At 30.3% G+C, this 22,012-nt stretch overlaps 1 protein-coding gene across 1 annotated transcript in view; it reads right to left on the reverse strand.

The window, feature by feature from the left end:
- LOC143072686 (NBAS subunit of NRZ tethering complex-like) overlaps nt 1-22,012 on the reverse strand; it is a 167,116-nt gene that overhangs the window by 32,410 nt on the left and 112,694 nt on the right. Inside the window, exons 28-42 of the mRNA XM_076247758.1 lie at nt 14,211-14,284; nt 12,662-12,721; nt 10,135-10,197; nt 9,785-9,848; nt 9,376-9,434; nt 8,463-8,565; nt 7,851-8,068; nt 5,695-5,807; nt 4,940-5,019; nt 3,926-4,021; nt 2,971-3,092; nt 2,513-2,600; nt 1,475-1,777; nt 750-876; nt 273-349 (exon numbers count right to left, since the gene is read on the reverse strand). Coding sequence (XP_076103873.1) covers nt 273-349; nt 750-876; nt 1,475-1,777; nt 2,513-2,600; nt 2,971-3,092; nt 3,926-4,021; nt 4,940-5,019; nt 5,695-5,807; nt 7,851-8,068; nt 8,463-8,565; nt 9,376-9,434; nt 9,785-9,848; nt 10,135-10,197; nt 12,662-12,721; nt 14,211-14,284 — 1,647 coding nt within the window. The remainder of the gene's footprint in view (nt 1-272; nt 350-749; nt 877-1,474; nt 1,778-2,512; nt 2,601-2,970; nt 3,093-3,925; nt 4,022-4,939; nt 5,020-5,694; nt 5,808-7,850; nt 8,069-8,462; nt 8,566-9,375; nt 9,435-9,784; nt 9,849-10,134; nt 10,198-12,661; nt 12,722-14,210; nt 14,285-22,012) is intronic.

Raw genomic sequence — 22,012 nt, forward strand, 5'->3', positions numbered from 1 at the left:
TTAGAAAACCATATAGATGTACCATAACAGAAACTATTTTATCTAAAAACTATAAAGCATAATCAAAGTATAATGAAACTAAAGATACATACTACAAATTTCTTACATCTTTAGGTTTTTGAGTTCACAGTGCATGGTATTTTTCTGCCATCATAAAAACTTGTTAAGTATATCTATTTACTATAAAATGGTAAATCAACTCAATTAAAAAGATGTTAAAATTCTAAAGCTCACTAAATATGCTCTTGAGGGAAAAAATTATCTTAACTTACATCTGGTAATGCTAATAGATATGCTAAGCCTAGTGAACTATCTACTGGAAACTTTGTTTTGGCTAGCTCTAGCAAAACTGAAATATAAGATGTAACAATTTATTGAAGGATCTTAAAAACGGACATTTTCATTTTCTTTGTTGAAAAATGCAACTTTAACTTTACATTGATCATTTATGTTGCTTTTGATATATTTTGTTTCCATTGTAATTGACATTTCTTATATATTGATCTTGTACAAAGTCAAATTTTTCTTGAACTGTTACTGCTTTTCAAACTTTATGTGTTAAAAGGTGTATAAATTGATATCCTAGATTAAGAAAAAAACAATTTGATTAACATTTAAACCTAAATACACAATCTTCATGTTCTTGTATCAGTTTACTAAACAAAACTTAACATATTGCAAAAGAAAATGAATAAAGATGTAGGAAACACATCAATGATATAATTGTTCCCCTATTTTATCTAGCCTACCTTCAGGTGATGATTGAGTAGTCTCCCCTTCTGTTAACATTTCCTCCAGTTTAGCTGTTCTTAGTATGCTTTCACTTAAAGCTGTGGGACTACAAGCAGATTTACCCCTTGTATAATCTACAACAGCCTGAAAAATATACCCCTACATGTAAGGCTTGCAAAATGTATGAATATCTACCAAAAAAAAAGTGCACATATAAAAAGATTTGTAAAATTGTTTCTGCATCTCAATCAATATTGGATACATTTAAGGGCCTGAATTTTTGTTCATCATTGCATAAAAAATGAATTCACATAGAGAAGAAAAATTTAAAAGAAAGCAATTCAACAGAAGACATAAAACAAACCATCAATTTCAAATTTTTTACAAGAGAAATCTCTAAATTCAAAAGCTTGACATGTTTGAGAGAAAAAAATATTTATTTATTTGATAAGTTTAAAGTAGAAACAAATCCATCTACATATTAAAAGCATCATTCTTATCAATTTACTACCACTGGCATGAAAAATGTGAATAAGTAATCTAAGTAAAGGAAAGATCATGTGAGCCATAGATTTGTTATCATGACAGTAATATTTCTTATTTTATCACAAATTAGGAACCCACTTTCACGGCCCACTTGCTCACTAGCTAAACATTACTATACTATAAGCTGGCCAAAAAAATTATGATTCTATGTAAAATAATATTAAGTCTTTAATACTGCTAAGATCCAAAAACTTACATAATCAGGATGACTTGATGTAATAAATTCTTCATAAAATGGATGACATCCTTGCTTCTCAAACTTGTCATTATCATAAACAACTATCTCAGAAACTTGTCGTCTGGTTGGTTGTTTCAATGATTTAATTGTTTTTTGCCACCATTTTGTATCTGCAACTGTTGACAACACAGCTTTTGTGGTTTTAGTTGTTGAGGACAGAATCTCTGTTGTATGCTGCAGAGCAGCCGTTGCTGACAGTGGCGCCCTCTCAGATGATTTGTCATCAACTTCCATGTCAGTGTGAATAGTGCTGTATAACATCTACAATAAATACAAGATATTGAAATAATTTATCAGACTGAATCTCAGTCTAAGGCAAATATACTTATACAACTTTCACCATAAAAGTAGGGGTTGAAGGTCAATTTTCGGGACATTTATGATTGGGCATTTATTCTATAGGAATTCTAGAATAACATTCATCAGGACACTGCTGTAATGATTGATTTTTCAAAATCCAAGGAATGAATAGTTTAGTTTTTCAGAGTTATGATATTCTCTATTTACCTTTTCCAGATGACATCCCTTCCTACCCCCTTTAAGATATACATCTTACCTCAGTCAAATGAGTATACATTTATTCCCCGTTATCTAACAACTGTCCACACTTTTGTAGAGTTATGGATCATAATCAAAATTTAATGAAATAGTACATAGAAATAATTCCTTCCTGAAGTTGGATACTCGTACTAAATTTTGCGAGACGTATTTTTTTTAAGAAAACTATGTTAATAATTGAAAATATTTTCACCATCTACATCTCTCTATTTCAAATCGAAGTATGGTTTTTGTAAACACAAAAAAATATACACTGAAGCTTAAATGCAAGGATTATACATCTACAAAGTATCAAATAGTAAAATATGATTCAACATCTGAAATTCAATGCTGCACAAATCTTCAATGTGTTTTAAAATACCAAAACAGTAGCTGAGTAAACACTTTGTAAAACTTGTATTCCTTTCCTTGAAAGAGGCAAGGGAATTATTATAGTACCTGAGTTTCTAGGACAACCTTGGCCTGTAGTATTGGTTCTATCATATCTGCTGGACAGTATGCTAATGAAAATGACAACAAATCTGCCCTAAAAAGGAAATGAAATTCAGTTATTTTAACCACTAATTACAAAGGGCCATAACTCTAGCAAAACCTAGTAAATCAGCATGCAATATTGACATGCATTATTTCTAAATTTGCAAAGGTCATAACTCTAGCAGAATCAAGTAAATCAGCTTGTAAAATTCACATGCATTCCTCTGAATAGCTGTAACCAATTAAAATAGGTTTCATATCAATAACATCCAAGATAGATGGAAATGTGAAAAAAATGTGAACATCCTCTTTGGAAAGTAACAAAACAAACTAAAATAAAAGTCCTGAATCATTGAATGGAAGTTTACCTTTACATTATCTAGGCATGGTGCCACTTTTAACACAACATATATTAAACTAACTTGGCTGATATGTCTTTAAAATCTTCAAAGCTGGCTAGATCTACACAGACATCCCACACTGGACCATGCATTCTTTCAATTAAATCCTGGCATACTTCATAGGCAAAACAACAATCATGAGCCTGAAATATCCCAATAAAAAGTACAGTATAATGTTTTTAAGCTTTAAATGTAAAGCCTGGGTCTAGATAGTAATGTAGTTTTCATAAATGCCAACTTTGAAAATCACCATTGAGGTTTTAGTGTGTGACAAAAATTTCAAAGGTTACAATTCTTTGCAAAATTTGTTGCGTGAGCTGTTTTATGCTCTTGCAAAAATGCTATTCCATTTTTCTTTGTTTTATGTAACCATTTTATTTTCTTAATGAAACTTTAATGCTTCACAATTATTAATCATCTAAACAAATACTTTAAGCGGATGTGTAAGCAAAAACTTGTTTCCTAATCCACTATAAATAAATATGTTCAAACTAAGCATGGCAATTTTCAAGTTTGGGTTATTTTACTTTTTACATGGTAAAGGCTTTATAACTAGAGAATATCATATGGCTTTTTCAATATCGCATCCGTATTATCTCGAGACACCAATATAATCCCAAGAGCTCTGCTCGAGGGATTATATTGGTTGAGGGTTGATATGGTGTGTGATATTGAAAAAGCCATATCATATACACTTTATTATATACATATAACTCAAGTAGATGTGTTTTATGTAACATGACATCATACAGATAAGGAGGTTTGAAATGACGTCATACAGATTAGGGATTTGATAAAGCCTTTGCAACAGTGACTGCAATCGATGACGTGACGTCATACAGATTAAAGGTGTGATGAGGCTTTTGCAACCGTGCTGATATCGATATCATCACGGGTGGCTGAAGCAGCACCCTTGCCATTGATTGTATTACACATACCATTTATCTGTATTTACTACTAAGTATATAATAAATACCTTAACTGCACCTCTAGCTATCAAATGGAGAACTTTTCCTTCCCTCAAACTGTTGTTTCCTTTCTCTATTTTCAGCAAATGACTTAATCGCATTAACTGAAAATAAATATAAATTCAAGCATATACTCAAGTATTTAACATAAAGCAGAACAAATAATTTACAGCCGATTGCATTGAGTGTGTAAGTAAAGGTAATATTTTTGGTTAGCTTGCTTGCTAAGTGATTATTAAGGGTAAGGTATATTACCCTCTTTTGGAAGTAGTCTAGTCCTACAGACAGACAGATCGGTTATCTGTTGGAATAGTCTATCTTAAATGAGGGTTGATTACCTAATCTAATAATGACTTCACTGTTCAGCTAGCAAGCAATTTAACAAAAGATATTACCTTTACCTACACACTCAATGCAATCGGCTGTAAATAAGATGGAGACTTTCCTCTATACATCTTTATTGCTGTATTTTTATCATATAATATAAATAAATGTTACATCTGACTCTTCGTTTATTATCAAAGTATAAATATGTACTCTTAACTTATTTATTAAATTACTTTTCGATGTTTATAGTTAAAATATGTAAATTATACAAAGGGTTAATTAGCCAACAACCCAACAATATGTTACCAAACAGATAAACAGCTAAAGCTGAATCCTTTCAAATTAATTTTCTCCCGATAAAGTAATGTTGCTGCTACAGCACTTTTTAATGTAGCCCATTTTCAAATACTGTTTAATTCACTCATTATATTAAATACTGAGGATTTTTTTTTTTCATTGGTACAAACTTACATTGATTTTGTGGTTTTTCAAAAGTTTGCACACCAGGCAATAGGAAATTGGTACCTCGTTAAATACATTAATTCATGGTTCATCTATCCCCATGAAATCCATCAAAGAGTACTCCATAAATAATAATGAATCTACAATATAAAATATTTTGTGCCAAAATAACCATTCCTTGTCATATGAATCAAATTTCATAGTGATACAACAAGACATCATTGCAAACATACCTTTTTCTGTTGTTTGTATGATGTATCTCTGGTACTAAGACATTTCTCAATCAATTCTATTCTATCTTTAGTCTGTCTCACTACAATCAATATAACAAAACTCTTTAAAACAGAATTTAGTGCAATCACACTGTCATTGTATATTATATGATTGATATAATAGTATTCAATTTACTACAGATGCTTCTCATTTGAAAATCTTTCAAAAAATCTTTTAAAACAAGAATGTGTCCCCAGTACACGGATGCCCCACTCGCACTATCATTTTTTATGTTCATTGGACCATGAAATTGAACTCAGAACTCTAATTTGACATTAAAATAAGAAAGATCATATCATAAGGAACATATATACTAAGTTTCAGGTCGATTGGACTTCATCAAAAACTACCTTGACCAAAAACTTTAACCTGAAAATGGACAGATGAACGAACGAACAGATGAACAGACGGATGAACAGACGGACGAAGGGACCCACAGACCAGAAAACATAATGCCCCTCTACTATCGTAAGTGGGGCATAAAAATGAGCTTCAATTAATTAAAAATGATGACATTTTTCTGTTAGCCTTTATTAAGAATTATATTTTCTGTTACGATTTCAAACAGTAATGTTGTCTAGATTTAGTATCTTTAATGACGATCTTAGACCAAGTCACTTGAATACAGATAAGGATCTTCTGCTTTTTATTTGTGACCATATGTATGGTAATTTGTCTGTATATCATTGACAAACCATTATCTATTATCAATTACCTTGTGCTGGTATAATTGATACACCAAAATCGTCCAACATAGCAAGAGAGTTTATCAAATCCAGTTCTTCTTGTATCAAAGTAGGTGTGTCTCTTATCAAATTTAAGCATATCCTGCAATACAAAATATTTAGATTTAGAAATATTTTTTTAAATTACAAACTAGAGGGTCTCAAGAGCCTGTGTCGCTCACCTGTTACTGTATTTACTGATGTCGGCAATCTTGGTTGGCAGGCAGGGTCATTAGACACTTTTTTTAAAATAGATACACTTGTAATGATTGTGACCAAGTTTGGTTAAATTTGGCCCATAGTTTTAGAAAAGAAGATTTTTGTACAAGTTACAAAAATGACAAAAAAGTTGTTCAATATTGACTATAAAGGACAATAACTCCTTAAGGAGTTCTCTGACAATTTTGGTCATGTTGACTTATTTGTAGATCTTACTTTGCTGAACATTATTGCTGTTTACAGTTTATCTCTATCTATAATAAATTCAAGATAATAACCAAAAACTGCAAAATTTCCTTAAAATTACCAATTCAGGGGCAGCAACCCAACAACCAGTTGTCTGATCCATCTGAAAATGTCAGGGCAGATAGACCTTGACCTGATAAACAATTTTACCCCGTGTCAGATTTGCTCTAAATGCTTTGGTTTTTGAGTTATAAGCCAAAAACTTCATTTTACCCCTATGTTCTATTTTTATCCATGGCGGCCATCTTTGTAAGTAAGCGGGGTCACCAGACACATTTTTTAAACTACATACCCCAATGATGATTGTGGCCAAGTTTGGTTAAATTTGGCCCAGTAGTTTCAGAGGAGAAGATTTTTGTAAAAGTTAACGACGGACGACGATGGACAACGGACGCCAAGTGATGAGAAAAGCTCACTTGGCCCTTTGGGCCAGGTGAGCTAAAAATGTATTGTGGATTCATTATTGTTAGTGAGATTCCAATTTTTGTGGCTTTCGTGTGTACCAGTAAACCAGAAATGCAAATGTTTTAATGACCTACATATTTTCTAGAGGCTTGTATGCAGACTTTTGTAAAACCACAAAATCATATATCCACAGAAAAACAATTTTTTCCTTTCATTCATGCAAAATTAGAATTCAGAAAAATTAATAGATACACAGTAAACAAATCTATCTTTGGTGGTTAAAAATTGAAATACATGTAGCCAACATTTGAACTTAAAAGTAGATAAATGTGTTCTGTCCTCACTATAAACACAACCTATTTGTGTTAATTGTATTGTGTAATTCTTAAATAAATCAAGTATCTCCCAGTTAACATTACAATTATAACACACCGAGTCAATTGCAAAATCAAATCAAATTATGCGCTATTTCTTTCAACAGTTTTGTTTAGTTTAAAATTATACAAAAACAAGAATATGTCCATAATACATGGATGCCCCACTCCACTATCATTTTCTATGTTTAGTGGACCGTGAAATTGGGTTATAAACTCTAATTTGGCATTCAAATTTGAAAGATCATATCATAGGGAACATGTATAAAAGTTTCAAATTGATTGGACTTCAACTTCATCAAAAACTACCTTGACCAAAAACTTTATCCTGAAACGGGACGAACGGACGAACAATCTACAATCGTAAGTGGGGCATAAAAACTATGATGAAATCAAAGGTAGAAGATCTTATAATATTTAGTAAGATCAAAATTTGTTAAGTATATGATTGATTGATTGTTGAAGTTTAACACAACTGTTAGCACAATCAGCTATATCATGGCAGCTATCTTTTATTGGAAGAAGAGACCAGAGTGCTTGAAGAGAACATTGACCTTTGACAGGAAAACTATCAATCCTAGTCAATCATAGGGTTTGAACTTGTAACCTCAATGTTGGAAGGTCAGTTATTGCTGTAGATAAACTAGTAAGACAACTCTGAGGGGGGTCTCATTGGGGGGTTCCGATCCCGGATCCCGCTTACTGTTTTGTCAGATTCCCGTATCCTGCTTACACTATGTACGTAAGCAGTTTTCATTTTTTTGTCATTTCCCTGGTCCCGCTAGACATCATTTCCCGTTTTCAAGACACAAAAAATTGACAATCCCGCATCACGCTTAGACCCCAATGAGACCAACTCTGAGGTCACTGGTGTTATATATATGAACAATTGTTAACATTACCTGGCAAGATCTATGCATGGATCTTTCATATCTGTAGAAGAATCAAAATACTCCTGTGCTGATGAGATGACTAGCTGTATGGCTCGTTTATATGACACCTTTAAATTCTTTGTGTAAGATTGAGTAGGAAGACTCTCATTATTACTTCTTTCTATGTACTCGCCTGCTAAAGTTATACTCTCTCTTCTGCCAGAACACAGCAAGCTTACAGTGAATATCTGAAAAACAAGGTTGCGCTTTTAAAAAACAAATTCAGAGTTAATATTTCTTTTGTAAAGCATAGTTGGAAACCACCTGATAAAAAAATTGTTAAGCCAAGATTTAAGGGTTTCAATTATATTTTTTTATGGCAAACACAAGGATGTTTTCTTTTGAAATTATATCATATTTCTAAAAGATTTCTCAATATTGAGCAGCTAAACCATTCCAAAATTATTACTATGCTTTAAAAAATTTCATGATGGTAATCCAAGAAGGTAAATATCTTTGAAAAACAAAATACTTTACACAAATTCTGTTTCAATAAATGTAAATAATGAAGAAAATATATATTTAATAATCACTAGTAAAAGTTCACCCTAACAACTTATAGAAACTATACCATTCACCTACTTCATGACACAGACCAGACGACAGACATCTGTACACCTGATTTTGTAACTGTATCACATCATCATGTAACTTTCTCCATGCAATTTCTGATAATGGTTCACTTCTGTCAATCATAAAATCAAAAATTTCAGAAAACTACACAAACATAATTCAAGCTATCAATTAAAAGGAATTTTAAGTTTCAGAATATGAATACATTTTGACTTAATGGAAATTAAGATCTGTAATTTCAAATTTGAGGTTCCATCTATTTACTAATGTATTCAAATTTTTATACATTAATTTTGATATATATAAGATTGTACCTGATAAAGCCAGAAAAGCTTTGTATGCACGGAATCAAATTATAAAATATTATCACTGTGTCTGTTTTCTAAAGAGTATGAAGGTATGATTTTTTCAAGGACATATGCCATGCTATAAAAATTTAAGACTGAATTTCCTGACAAACATATTAAAGAATATCATATACACTTCTGTGTTGACATGACCTATCATTGATATGGACATATTCAGAAATTTTAACTGTTTACAAAAATTTGTATTTTTCAAAATACTAAGGATTATCTACCCTAGGAACAAATTACTTGAGCTGTATCTGGCAAAAACTTTCCTTCAGACTTACGAGTCGTCAATACTCTTCACATTCATACTTGATTTGACCTTTATACATTTTTGATTCAAGCGTAACTTAGGGTCTTTTGTAGACCATTCATTTGGCATACACAATTATAAGCCTTGATGAGTTTTCTTTTATATAGTGTTTGATTTTTTTCCAGGTGATAGGTTAAGAACACCAATGTAAAAAATATTAATCAACTCATTAAACAGACATTATTCACATATAAGTCTGAAAGTTAGTATAGTAAAAATTAGGTAGTTTCTTCAGACAACTCTATAAGAATTATTTTACCTTTTGCCAGCAGCTCTTGTCAACCTTATCATTAACATCTTGGCATCGTCTGCATCTTTCTGTAATAAAAAGACAAACAAAATTACTAGATTCAAGATTATATGAACAAAGTAAGAAAATTGCAAAAAATAAAATCATAAGAAAACCAAAGTAACAGCAATGAGGGAAAAAATAAGGACATGTGCACAATGGTTTGAAGCAATACTTAAAGGGAAATAACTGGAGTTATTACAATTTATACTCTAATGAAACATAACAAATGTATGGGGACGGAAGAGTGGAATTGCAAATAGCTTAAGAAGCAGGTAAGTGGAAACATTGAAGTAAAAATGCAAAAAAAAATATCACTCTAAAAAAAATTGATTTACAAAATATCAAAATATCTTATTCAAACAAATTTACACAATACCTCTGTTTCTAGGATATACTGCAGAGGTTTCTTAACATCCTGTTCATGTAAAATCTTTAATGCACTGAAAAACAAAACAAACGATCGTATTCTGAAATTGAAAATGATTGGAGACAGTTTTGTTGTTATCAACATGGGTAAAAAAAAATGTACACAGTTTTTTGTCATATTTCAAGTTATAAACATGCTATTAATTGAATTTTCTTAACCAATTCAATAATATTATTTTCATATTTCTTTGTAGGCAATCAATATATCCTTACATAGTTCTATACTCATTTGAAGATAGACGTGAGTACTTTTAAAAAATTGTAATAACAGATCATTGTACTGTATTTAGGCAAAATTACCCCAAATGTCTTTCCAGCTTGTCTATTTCCTTGTGTAGTCTTATTGATTCTTTTGTTTCTTTCCTGTAAACATGTTTTCAAGATAATGCATCAAAATAAAAATATCAAATGTGTTACAAAAATAAATAATATCTTCAGCAATTTTTTAGCAATAAAACGAAAAATATCAGGATTGTTCCATTAAAACATATATGATACTGACCAAAATGGGGTAACATCCAATAAAGGCAGATTTAGAATTTCACTTTAATTTTCAGTTTAATAAAGTCTTCGACACAACTTCAAGTAGAGATTTCAAAAAGTCTTCTCTGGGTCCCATGTATGGTTTTATTGAACAGCCCTCAGCATTAAGTCACAATAATGAAATATTTTGGGAAGTGAATTGAACGACATAACTGAATTTTAACTATTATATCTTTCATCTGCAATGTCATAACTGTACTAGTTGGGTTTACATAAGTATGTAATTAATCAATTCAATACTATAGTATTAATGAATGGGTGTTTTTATAATGGCCCTGTTGTATGTCCAAGGTCTGTTATAATGGTCGAGGAAGTCTGTAATGGCCCGAGGCAATGCCGAGGCCATTATTACTGACCGAGGACATATAGCAGGGCCATTATAAAAACACCCATTTCTTAATAAATTTATTAACCAACTGAACAAAAGTATATGTGTTGCTACCAACTTGATGTACTCTCTTAATGACAGTTTAGTTTGAAAAAAATAATTTGTACTTCACCATGATAAAGCTTAAATATACCAAATATCCAAATAAAGTTGAAAGAAGTTATGTGTTGAAAAACAGGATGAACAGTGATCCCTTTATATGGTTTTTTGTAACTCTTTAATGTTTGTTGCTGGTTACTAAATTAAACAAAATACAATAAGGTATTATACTCTTTACAACTTAATTTTATTAACTTTATTAAAAACCCTAACTGGGCTTAATACAGACAAACTGGGCATTAATACAGGGCCATTACAGAAAAAACAGGGCCATTACAGAAAAAACAGGGCCATTACAGAAAAACAGGGGCATTACAGAAAAACAGGGCCATTACAGAAAAAAACAGGGCCATTACAGAATAAAGGGCTGCGCTTTAGCGCATGATACGCCCGTTGCTCTTTTAACTTGTCTTTTATGCTTTAAATGAATTTATATGATCAACTAGAAATATATATACAAATCAAAAGGGATGTTACATTAATATATTCACCAAAGTTTCATAAAATCCCCCTTTTTTAAGTATAAAAATTCATTACTTAAGAAAACGTAAAATCTAAAATTTATAAAAATGGAAAGGGAGCTTATAGTCAATAGATATAAACAATTTATCAAAGTTGCATAAAATTTTGTGAAAGTGTTAGTTATTGTCCCAAAATTGGAAAATCCCCCCTTTTTTAAGCATAAAAATTCATAACACGGAAATGTAAAATCTGAAATTTATAAAAATTGAAAGGGAGCTTACATCAATAGATATAAACAATTCACCCAAGTTTCATGGACATTGGTGAAAGCCTTTTTGAGTTATTGTCCGAAGTGTTGAAAATCCCCCTTTTTTTTATGAATAAAGCCCCATAAATCCAAAACTTAAAATCTGAAATTTATAAAAATTGAAAGGGAGCTTACATCAATAGATATAAACAATTCACCAAAGTTTCATGGACATTGGTGAAAGCCTTTTTGAGTTATTGTCCGAAGTTTTGAAAATCCCCCTTTTTTTATGAATAAAGCCCCATAAATCCAAAACTTAAAATCTGAAATTTATAAAAATTGAAAGGGAGCTTACATCAATTGATATAAACAATTCACCAAAGTTTCATGGACATTGGTGAAAGCTTTTTTGAGTTATTTTCTGAAGTGTTGAAAATCCCCCTTTTTTTATGAATAAAGCCCCATAAATCCAAAACTTAAAATCTGAAATTTATAAAAATTGAAAGGGAGCTTACATCAATAGATATAAACAATTCACCAAAGTTTCATGGACATTGGTGAAAGCCTTTTTGAGTTATTGTCCGAAGTGTTGAAAATCCCCCCTTTTTTATGAATAAAGCCCCATAAATCCAAAACTTAAAATCTGAAATAAAAAAAAAACGAAAGGGAGCTTACGTCAATAGATATTAACAATTCACTTAAGTTTCATGGAAATTGGTGAAAGTGTTTTTGAGTTATTGGCCGAAGTGTGGACGACGGACGGACGGACAACGGTATACCATAATATGTCCCGTCTAAAAGACGACGGGCGTATAAAAACAGGGCCATTACAGAAAATATGTAATTCTTAATAAATAGACATTTTTGGCAATAATGTACTTAGTTGGTTAATAAACATCCACTAAAGCCAACGAAAAGTGTATTACAGTGATCACAATAGTCTATCACCTAGAATATTTAGCCACACTTTTTGTCAATGGCTGCTACAATCATTACTGGATTTAAATGAAACTAAGAGATAATTATCTGTGAAATTTGCATTGTAAAAGTATTTGAGAACAAGAAAATAGACATTTTGGTAACCTTACCCATATCCTTTCTGTGGAAGACATTGAAAAATTTCTAAAGCTAAATCTAATTGATCATCCCTACAAAATAAAATGACAAATTATATATTTGTATGAACTTCATCTGCATAACAAACTTGAAATTTAAATTTTTAACAGAACAAATTAGTTCAAGCAATTAAACATTAATGACATAAACTGAAAAAGATGTAACAATATCGTCAAACTAGAATTTTTTTCTGATCATTTTTGTACACCAGTTTAAAATGGAGATTGATACATGTAAAAATGGTCATAGTTTTCTTTGTAAACAAACAGAAGTCTGAAAGAAAAGAATTATTTTACAAAGATTTCACTATCTGTAACTTCAGGTGTGAAATAGTGGTATTGCTAACATCTGTATAAAGAAAGAGCAAACAGTTTTCTTACATAGATCATTCAATATCTTAATAAAAATATATATTGGTAATACACATATATTTTAGATAATTATTTAAAATAAACAGCTGCGCCATGAGCGCATGATACGCCCGACGTCTTATGTGGAAGTCTTATGCAATAATCATAAATAGTGTCTGATAAAGTTTTAAGCAATAACCATATATTGGTTTAGAGACATGGCGGGACATGTGAAACCCCCCACCCTGTTTTTTTTTCTTCAAAAAACTAAATATTACCAAAATAAAATTTTGAATCAAAACCAAAAAGTATACAGATCTTTAGATTTATATAACAAAGAAGTGTGTAAAGTTTTTAGCAATAATCATAAACTATTTTAAAGATATGGCGCGACATGTAAAAAACCCTCCCCTGTTTTACAAAATACTCAATAACTCAAAAATAAAATTTTGAATAATCACCAAAAAGTATACAGATCTTTAGATTAATAGAACAAAGAAGTGTGTAAAGTTTTAAGCAATAATCATAAATCGTTTTTGAGATACGGCACAACATGTAAAAAAAAACTCCCCCCTTTTTTTTTTTACAAAATACTCAATAACTCAAAAATGAAATTTTGAATCATCACCAAAAAGTATACAGATCTTTAGATTAATATAACAAAGACATGTGTAAAGTTTTAAGCAATAACCTTAAATAGTTTTTGAGATATGGCGCGACATGTAAAAAACCCTCCCCCTTTTTTACAAAATGCTCAATAACTCAAAAATGAAATTTTGAATCAACTCTAAAAAGTATACAGATATTGAGATTAATATAACTAAGAAGTGTTTAAAGTTTTAAGTCATAATCAAGAATCGTTTTTGAGATACAGTGCGACATGTGAAAAAAACACACCATTGTTTTAGTTATAGTGTCGTAACTCAAAAAGTTTAAATTTTATTTTCACCAAAAAGTATACAGATCATTTGACCATCATAAGAAACAACTATATTAAGTTTCATGAAATTTGGATAAGTCGTTCTCAAGTTACGGTGCGACATGTTTACGCCGGACAGACGGACAGACAGACGGACGGACGGACGGACGGATGGACACCGGACATTTGTATACCATAATACGTCCCATCAAAATTTTGACGGGCGTATAACAAAAAAAGTGTACAACATACCTGCCACAAACATATAGAGCTTCTAGGGCCATTGACATGACATCATCCTGACTTGATATTATAGGTCTTTTTTGCTGCAAATGAACAAGATAATGTATTCTTACAGAAGTTATCCCAAACAGGCTTATAAAAGAGGAACACAAATAACATATCCAAATTAAAAATGACTATTAATTAATAAAAAAAAAACGTTTGAGCATTTTTGAACTGCAGAAGACCACACAATAAAGATGTAAAACCTTTAGGGTTATTAAATGTTTTTAAAGAACTGAATTTTCAAAGAATTTAAATATGTTAAAATTTGGATTTTTTAATGCTGAAGCCATTCACACAAGGTCTTATAGGCTTCCAAATTTGGGAAACATTGTTACACTTTGAACCTCAAGAGCTTAACCGCTCTGTGAAAATGTCTCAGCTTTGTAACAATTCATCATAAATATCCAAGTTAATGATGAGGACTAGGGAATGGAAATACAGTCTACTATTATCGTCTTAAAATTATCAATTCAATGTTTACAATGTTTAAATCTCATTTCAAAATTACTTCACAAAAAGGACTCACAGTGGCTTTTGATGCTTCAAATATTTTAGTTGGTAATGTAAGATCTGCCTTAGCTTTTGTGACTATGTAATCTCTTAGTAGTGAAGTAAAGGTCCCTGGCTGTCTGTGTTCACACTGCTGTAGGAAAGGTACTAGCCATTTGTGTAGACACTTTGTGTACATTTCTGTTGATGCCTGAATAAAAAATATTATTAAAAGTTATAGTTCGTTATACTGTACTTAATTAGTCTGTTGCCTCAGTTATCTCTAAACATTTTAAAATATTTTAAAAATATTGAGTAAGATTATTATTCTCAGTTTCAGACAGAATATTGAATTTGGTGTTTCGTGATCAACTTTTTTATTCTGAGTACAGAGTTAAGTTTTATGACTGAGATTTTGATCCAAATTATATTGAGACTGTATTAACAGCAATCTATACTCAAATTTCCTTACCTTAGCAATATTGTATTTTTTCAATCAGAAATAATAATTTTATGATTTTAAATGGATAGTTTTTCAGTGTAAAATCTTCATTAAAGAAAATTCCTCGAAAAGATGTTATCTTCTTTGGTGCCTACACTAGGTGACGTAATAGGTATGCTTCTGGTGTCAAACATAAACACCGGGCGTTTTTTGGCTTCTATGCCGCTTCAAAATGTAATAAAATTTGATAAAAAGAAGATTTTTAGGTGCAACATGTGAGTTTTTTGGCTTATTGTTGTAGAAATTACATGTCAATACATTCAGCAGTTCAAAATGTTGGCTTCCCTATTTACAGACAAGGAGATAGAGAATTTTACGCTTACTGTCATCCAATCAGAACCATTGATACAAAATAGATGCATTAGAATACACAATATTCTTACTAGTAAAACTAAGACATACCTTAGACATAATAAGTTCCAGTTTATCATAGTCAGCCATCTTTTGTAGTTCATCAAAGGTCAGATTTTCATCTACATAACAGTCATACACCAGCATCTCCATTGTTACCAGGTTATCCAGTAGTTCAGATAAACCCTTAAAAATGAGTATTCACATTATTATTAATTCAAATCAATAATTTTAATATTTGAATTCTATTTTCTTTATTTATTGAAGAAATAACTTCACAGAAGACCAATAAATTTGCTACTACATTTTTTGTGCTTTTTTATATAATGTCTCTTATTTAAGGTGGTACCTAACACTACAGGGAGATAACTCTGTAAAGTCAGCTAAACGTTTTAATTACATTGTGTTGAAATAGGAATATTAAGCTTCTCAATGATCAAAATTGGTGGTTGCCAAATTGCTATATAACCAGTGTAATTTTTCTGACAAAACGGTTGGTTCAAATTTTTTTATCTATTTAGATTTTTGTTTAAATGTCAAAGTAAATACTTTGACAAAATTTTATGAAAACTAAAAGAGCCAAATTAATTTTAGTGAAAGTGTTGGGTATCACCTTAATAAAATTCTAATTTAATAAAATTCTAGTATACAAAAACATTCTCTCGTTTATATATCCTGCAAGAAAACTTATTTTGAGCATACTTTTTTACATGATTAGCTCTTTTTCAGACAATTTCAAACAATCAACATCAAAATTGTATTCATAGAAGGAGTTGATATTTTTTAGGTTTATGAAAATTATATCCTGAACTGCTGGACCCACCTCAACACCTCTCTCAGTTGCCAATTTGACTAATTCTATAGATAGGTCTACTTGTCGTGATAACCTCTCTATCTCACAGGCTCTGAAACTGTACCACTTAGAAAGATCATCAGTGTTTGGGTTGGCCATTCTACAGAAAAAAATATGTAAAAATTAATATTACTATGAATATTTCATCATGTCTGCTTAGTCATTTAAGGTTTCTCTAAATCAAGAATTCCAGTATAGAAAAATAAAACAAAATGGCTGAAAAACACATTAATTTATGAAAAAGAAAAAATTTATAAAATTTAAACAAGCTTATGCATAAAAACCAACAGACAAAATACTTAAAAGACTTCTGCTGTATGACAATAAAGCCAAAATGATTAATCAAAAACTACTTCCTCTATAATATAAATAATGTAAGGTTTTTTTCATATCAAAATTTGTTGGCTAGTGTTATAAATTATTATACGAACCTAAATTCTTTGAGACCTGGATTTTCCTCATATAAGAAACCTCCTAGATCTGGTAAAACTGGTTCTATGATAGTTCTGAAAAATATCAGTGTTAAATTGAATTAAATAACCATCTATCATAACTCACTCCATTTTAATATGTTGAAGATACCGTTTGTCTATTTATAATTATAAAACAAAATTGCATGGTTCACTCAATACAACCCTCATTAAAATAGATGTGCTGCAAAGGTTATCATTGAAAGAAAAGTTAAACTGTATAACTAAAAATGAAGTTCAAAATGTGCTTTTAAACTTTATTATAAAATGGCAGGTGAATGCTAAGTTAGGAAAATTTAGACTGTTATGAATTAAGGTCCAATGATACACCTCATTTCTAAATTTTTGCTTTTGTAGTACAATGTATGTGTCTATTTTTAATGTATTACTGAATGTTTATTTGAACTAAAATTCAAAATTATATACAGTCGACTCTCGTTATCTCAAAGTCAGTCGGACCAGAGAAATATATTGAGATACACATAGTTCGACTCAAACAAAAATCGGAAGTTTGACAGACCAAGGGACACAACTCTTGCTTATCTTGATTAAACTAAAATAAATTCGGGTGAATATGGGAAGGGGATCGATATTCTGGTATCAGATTGATGTATTTAAATGTCATGGTCTTTCATTATTATAATAACATTATTTTTACTTATTCTATTGTTTCAGTTTGTTTTTTTTTCCTATGGCTTTTTTTCGTTATTCAGGTCGGTGACAAAATTGTTTATTCTCGGATACATGAGATTTTAGAAAAGATTTCTCTTCATTTTGTTTAATCTCACTCTTTTTTTTTCAAAAGAAAATATAATAAGATTAAAGACGCTGATTCGGTAGTTTTTGGTTGATTATTTACAGAGGTCATAATCTTCACTTTATACACACCCAAGCTCATTAGTATAAATCACAATTAATTGTTTTGTAAACATTTTAAATACTTTTTTATAAATTTTAACAATATATCACTAATTATTTATATAATTTCTTAGGTAAACACTAGTGGAAATAGCATGTCATAAATTTATACAGTGGTCAGTGACCGGAAATTTGATTACACATGTATTGTCAGATTAACTCTTCGATCCATTTAAATCCCGGAGGTCATGTTTTGACATATGTGTACTAGTTCCAGATAGATAATGAATTTTGAATGCTTTTGTTAACCTTGGGACGGTAAATTTACTTTGACTTAACCGAAATTTCGACTCATCCAATTTTGACTCATCCGGAGTCGAATTACATACATTTATATGGAACAAATTTCGGGACCAAGTGAAAACTGTGACTCATCCGAAATTTTGAGTCAACCGAGTTCGAGACAACGAGAGTTGACTGTATGTTAAATATCAGCAATATTAAAAAGTAATCCCTAATTAATCAACAGCTTAATTTTCATGTAAGGAGTACAATGTTGTCTGTAACCATCTTTTATTTTTTTACCTGCAAAAATCTTCCTCACTCCAATCTTTTTCTCTCCATCTGTCTTCTTCCCAGGGAATAACTGATTTATCATTCCTGAATCATAGAAAGAACAATAATATTACTGTACATGTCTTTGATTCTGATTTACTCCAACTCAAATAATAAGTTTTTGGAAGTTTATATTTATCCAAAGGAACTTTTAATAGTGCTGGAAACTAAATTATAAACCTTTGTAAGATTTGGTTCATACATTTTTATATCTATTAAAGATGTATGTTATTCATTGATCATTCTTTTCATGGTAATTTTGTCAATATTGTCCGCATAAAAAATAATCTAGACACAAAAAAAAAATGCTTACCCACATATCTGACAATTCTGAAAAAGTATACTATCAGTTTACCCTCTTCATAAATTTTCTAGTCTGGTAGCCTTTCAAAATTTCCTATATGTTTTGTTTTTTTTGTATAATTGTTTTTAATAATATGGTGTTTTATGTTAAGATATGGTGATATATGTTATAGATGTGATATAAATGTATTTTAATCTGTGTTTTTACAGTCTCTCATAACTCTTTTTAGATTGGCTCTTTTATAAATTGTTAATATTATATTGACGGTGTTTTATAGCAAATGTTTAAAGAGGTGAGACTCTAATAAAAATAAATTATTTGTTTGTATGATTCAATTACCAATTATCAAAATTATTCCTGATTCTTTTTTTGGGGGGGGGAATTAGTTATATTTGTGACTTTGTAGTAGACGATTCTTTAAAAGGGCAATTTTATCTTAACCAGCAAAACTATAAATTCTGTATATGAAATTATCATTTAACCAAACTTCAAACCTTCAGAATTATTTCTATAATTTTACTTTGCATCTATTAACAGACTAATATTGAAAATATTAATAATGAATCTAAATAATGCAGAAAGAAATATTATGAAACAAACTTTTATATCACTTACCCAACTTCTGGTAGCAATGACCTATATTCATGTGGATTTGTTGTTTCTGGAAAATTAGACAATATTCCTAACCTAAAACATACCAATATTAAAATGAAATATTCCTTCAGCAATGTTATTTACAGCAACAATAAAAAAAATGTCTTGCAAGTGGTCAGTTCTATTTGAATTGTTATTAAGATTTTGTTAGATAATGAAGTCAAAATTGCTAAAGTCAAATACTATACTCTACACATTATTGTTTCCAATAAGCTTTTGACAATTACCTGTGAGGTCTAAGATCCTCCCAGTGAAAGGTGAATAGAGTTTCTAAAGCTTCTATATTATTATCCTGTAAATACAAATTATGAATATAAATAAACACTATCAAAATAAAAGAATTAAGAAATTACATCATAATATTATTCCATATTTTCTATGTTATATTTAAAAGAAAACTTTTGGAATAAGTATTTTCCAGTTTAATTTGAATCTCCCAAATTTGAAATGTATTTTATAACACTAAATACTTTCTGAAATTGTTTGATCTAACTTTTGAAAAAATAACAAACTATAATTTCCAATAATTTATTATAAAAAATCATTTGTTACCACTATATTTCTTGCTAAGACAAGTGGGTAATAAAGATCTCATAAAAAATAACCAATCAGCAACACTTTTTAAATGAACACCAAAATCCACAAAATGCACTGTAACAATGGAGACCTACCCTAGCATAATTAACTGCAATCTCCACTATGTTTTCTGATCTGAATTTCTGGAAGAATTTTTCATTAAACCTTTCTGCTGCTGCATGGACACCTCCCAGAATGCACTGCAAACAAGCAGATCAAATATTACTACAGCCTGCACAAAGTTTTTCAAGCAATAAGGCATAGGCTTATGGAGATGGAGTAATTTAAAGCTGATGTATTTAAAGCCACACTATATTCAATATCTCTGGAAATCATTCACTTTGTGTAGTCATTAAAAATATAGTCATATTATCTATATGAAATTTTTGTGTTTTTGTTGATTTATTTTACTGATATTTATAACATTTAACAATATATACACAATTCACGTCCACTCTGTGTAGTATTTCTATTTGAATCCATCTCAGTTGAGCCTTTTTCATAGTTCGCTCTTATGTTGTACTGTTACACCAGTGTCCCAGGTATGGGGACGGTTGGGATCCTGCTAACATGTTTAACTCCGCCACATTCTGTATGTATGTGCCTGCCCCAAGTCAGGAGCCTGTAATTAAGTGGTTGTCGTTTGTTTATGTGTTATATATTTGTTTTTCATTTATTTTTTGTACATGAATTAGGCCGAAAGTTTTCTACTTTGAATTGTTTTACATTGTTACATTGTCATTTCGTAGCCTTTTATATCTGACTATTCGGTATGGGTTTTGCTCATTGTCGAAGGCCGTAAGGTGACCTATAGTTGTTAGTTTCTGAGTCATTTGGTCTCTTGTGGAGAGTTGTCGCATTGGCAATCATGTCACATCTTCTTTTTTATTATCATGTTACCTCATAAGTTTTCAATCTGTACAAATACTGAAGAAGTTTTCTTCTGACTCGACATACTTCTCTCTGTTCTAGATTCAGACTGAAATTAGATAAACATAAAATTAAATATATCATATACTGAATATAATATTTCAATCTTTTTATTTATAGGTATACAGAATATTGATGTCTAAAGAAATTATCCACAGGAAGAGCCTTAATGTTTAAGATCCAAACAACAGAATGCAGAATCACTTTATCTCACTTCCACAACAACAAAAAAAGTTGAAGTTTCAACAAAGAAGGATACATTTCATTTAACATTTAATCATATATTCTAAGAAAAATTAATGTAAAAAACTTTTATTCACTATTAAATCTTTTTACAGTATTAAAAATGGGGACAAATTTCTGACAACAACTGACCATTTGTTCTAAGATATTAGTTTTAAATTTTACAAATCTATAAAATGTACAGGTTCTTAGGTTGTCTCCAATTTAGTATGATGTATCTTTATTCAAGCTTTTCATTTTTTCCAAAAAACAACAATGTAAACTTTTACGGTATTTTTTCAAATATATGCAACATTGTGTTCTGAGGAAAGAATATATCAGTTAATTGTTGTCAATTTTGTGTTCCATCACAATAACAAAACCAAAAATTTCCAATCCATGAAAACAAGCAAAACCAAATGCTTATCCATAGAACAATATAGTTGGGAAAAACTGAATAAGATAGGCATGAAAGACAACACAATTAGGAAAAAATTTAATGTCTTAAACCTCAAACTGGATATTTAATTAGATATTGTTTCAAAGAGAGGTTTCCAGCTTACGTAGATTTGAATAACTTTTTATTGGAATCAGGAACACAAGAAGTTGATTTGTGACTACAACTATATATCTTATATTGAAATTTTCATCTATGATCTAAAGCTTACTTTTTAAATTCCAGTTCATTCAACATTTCTTCTTGTTTAGCTTTCTTCAATTCTTCTTTCTTTGTCTGTGTTTCAGGATCAAACTCATCTAATGTTATATCTTCATAAAGACCATCTTCTGGATCACAGAGGATAAACCTAAAATACGGTTAAAGAATAAAATTTGAAGTGAATTAGCAAGAAAGACTTTACATGTACATTGTTTTGAGGAGTACATAAACAAAATCAATACTTGATTAATATATCATAAAAGAAATTAGGAAATGTCACTGAA

This window comes from Mytilus galloprovincialis, chromosome 4, assembly GCF_965363235.1.
Source record: "Mytilus galloprovincialis chromosome 4, xbMytGall1.hap1.1, whole genome shotgun sequence".
NCBI lineage: Eukaryota > Metazoa > Mollusca > Bivalvia > Mytilida > Mytilidae > Mytilus > Mytilus galloprovincialis.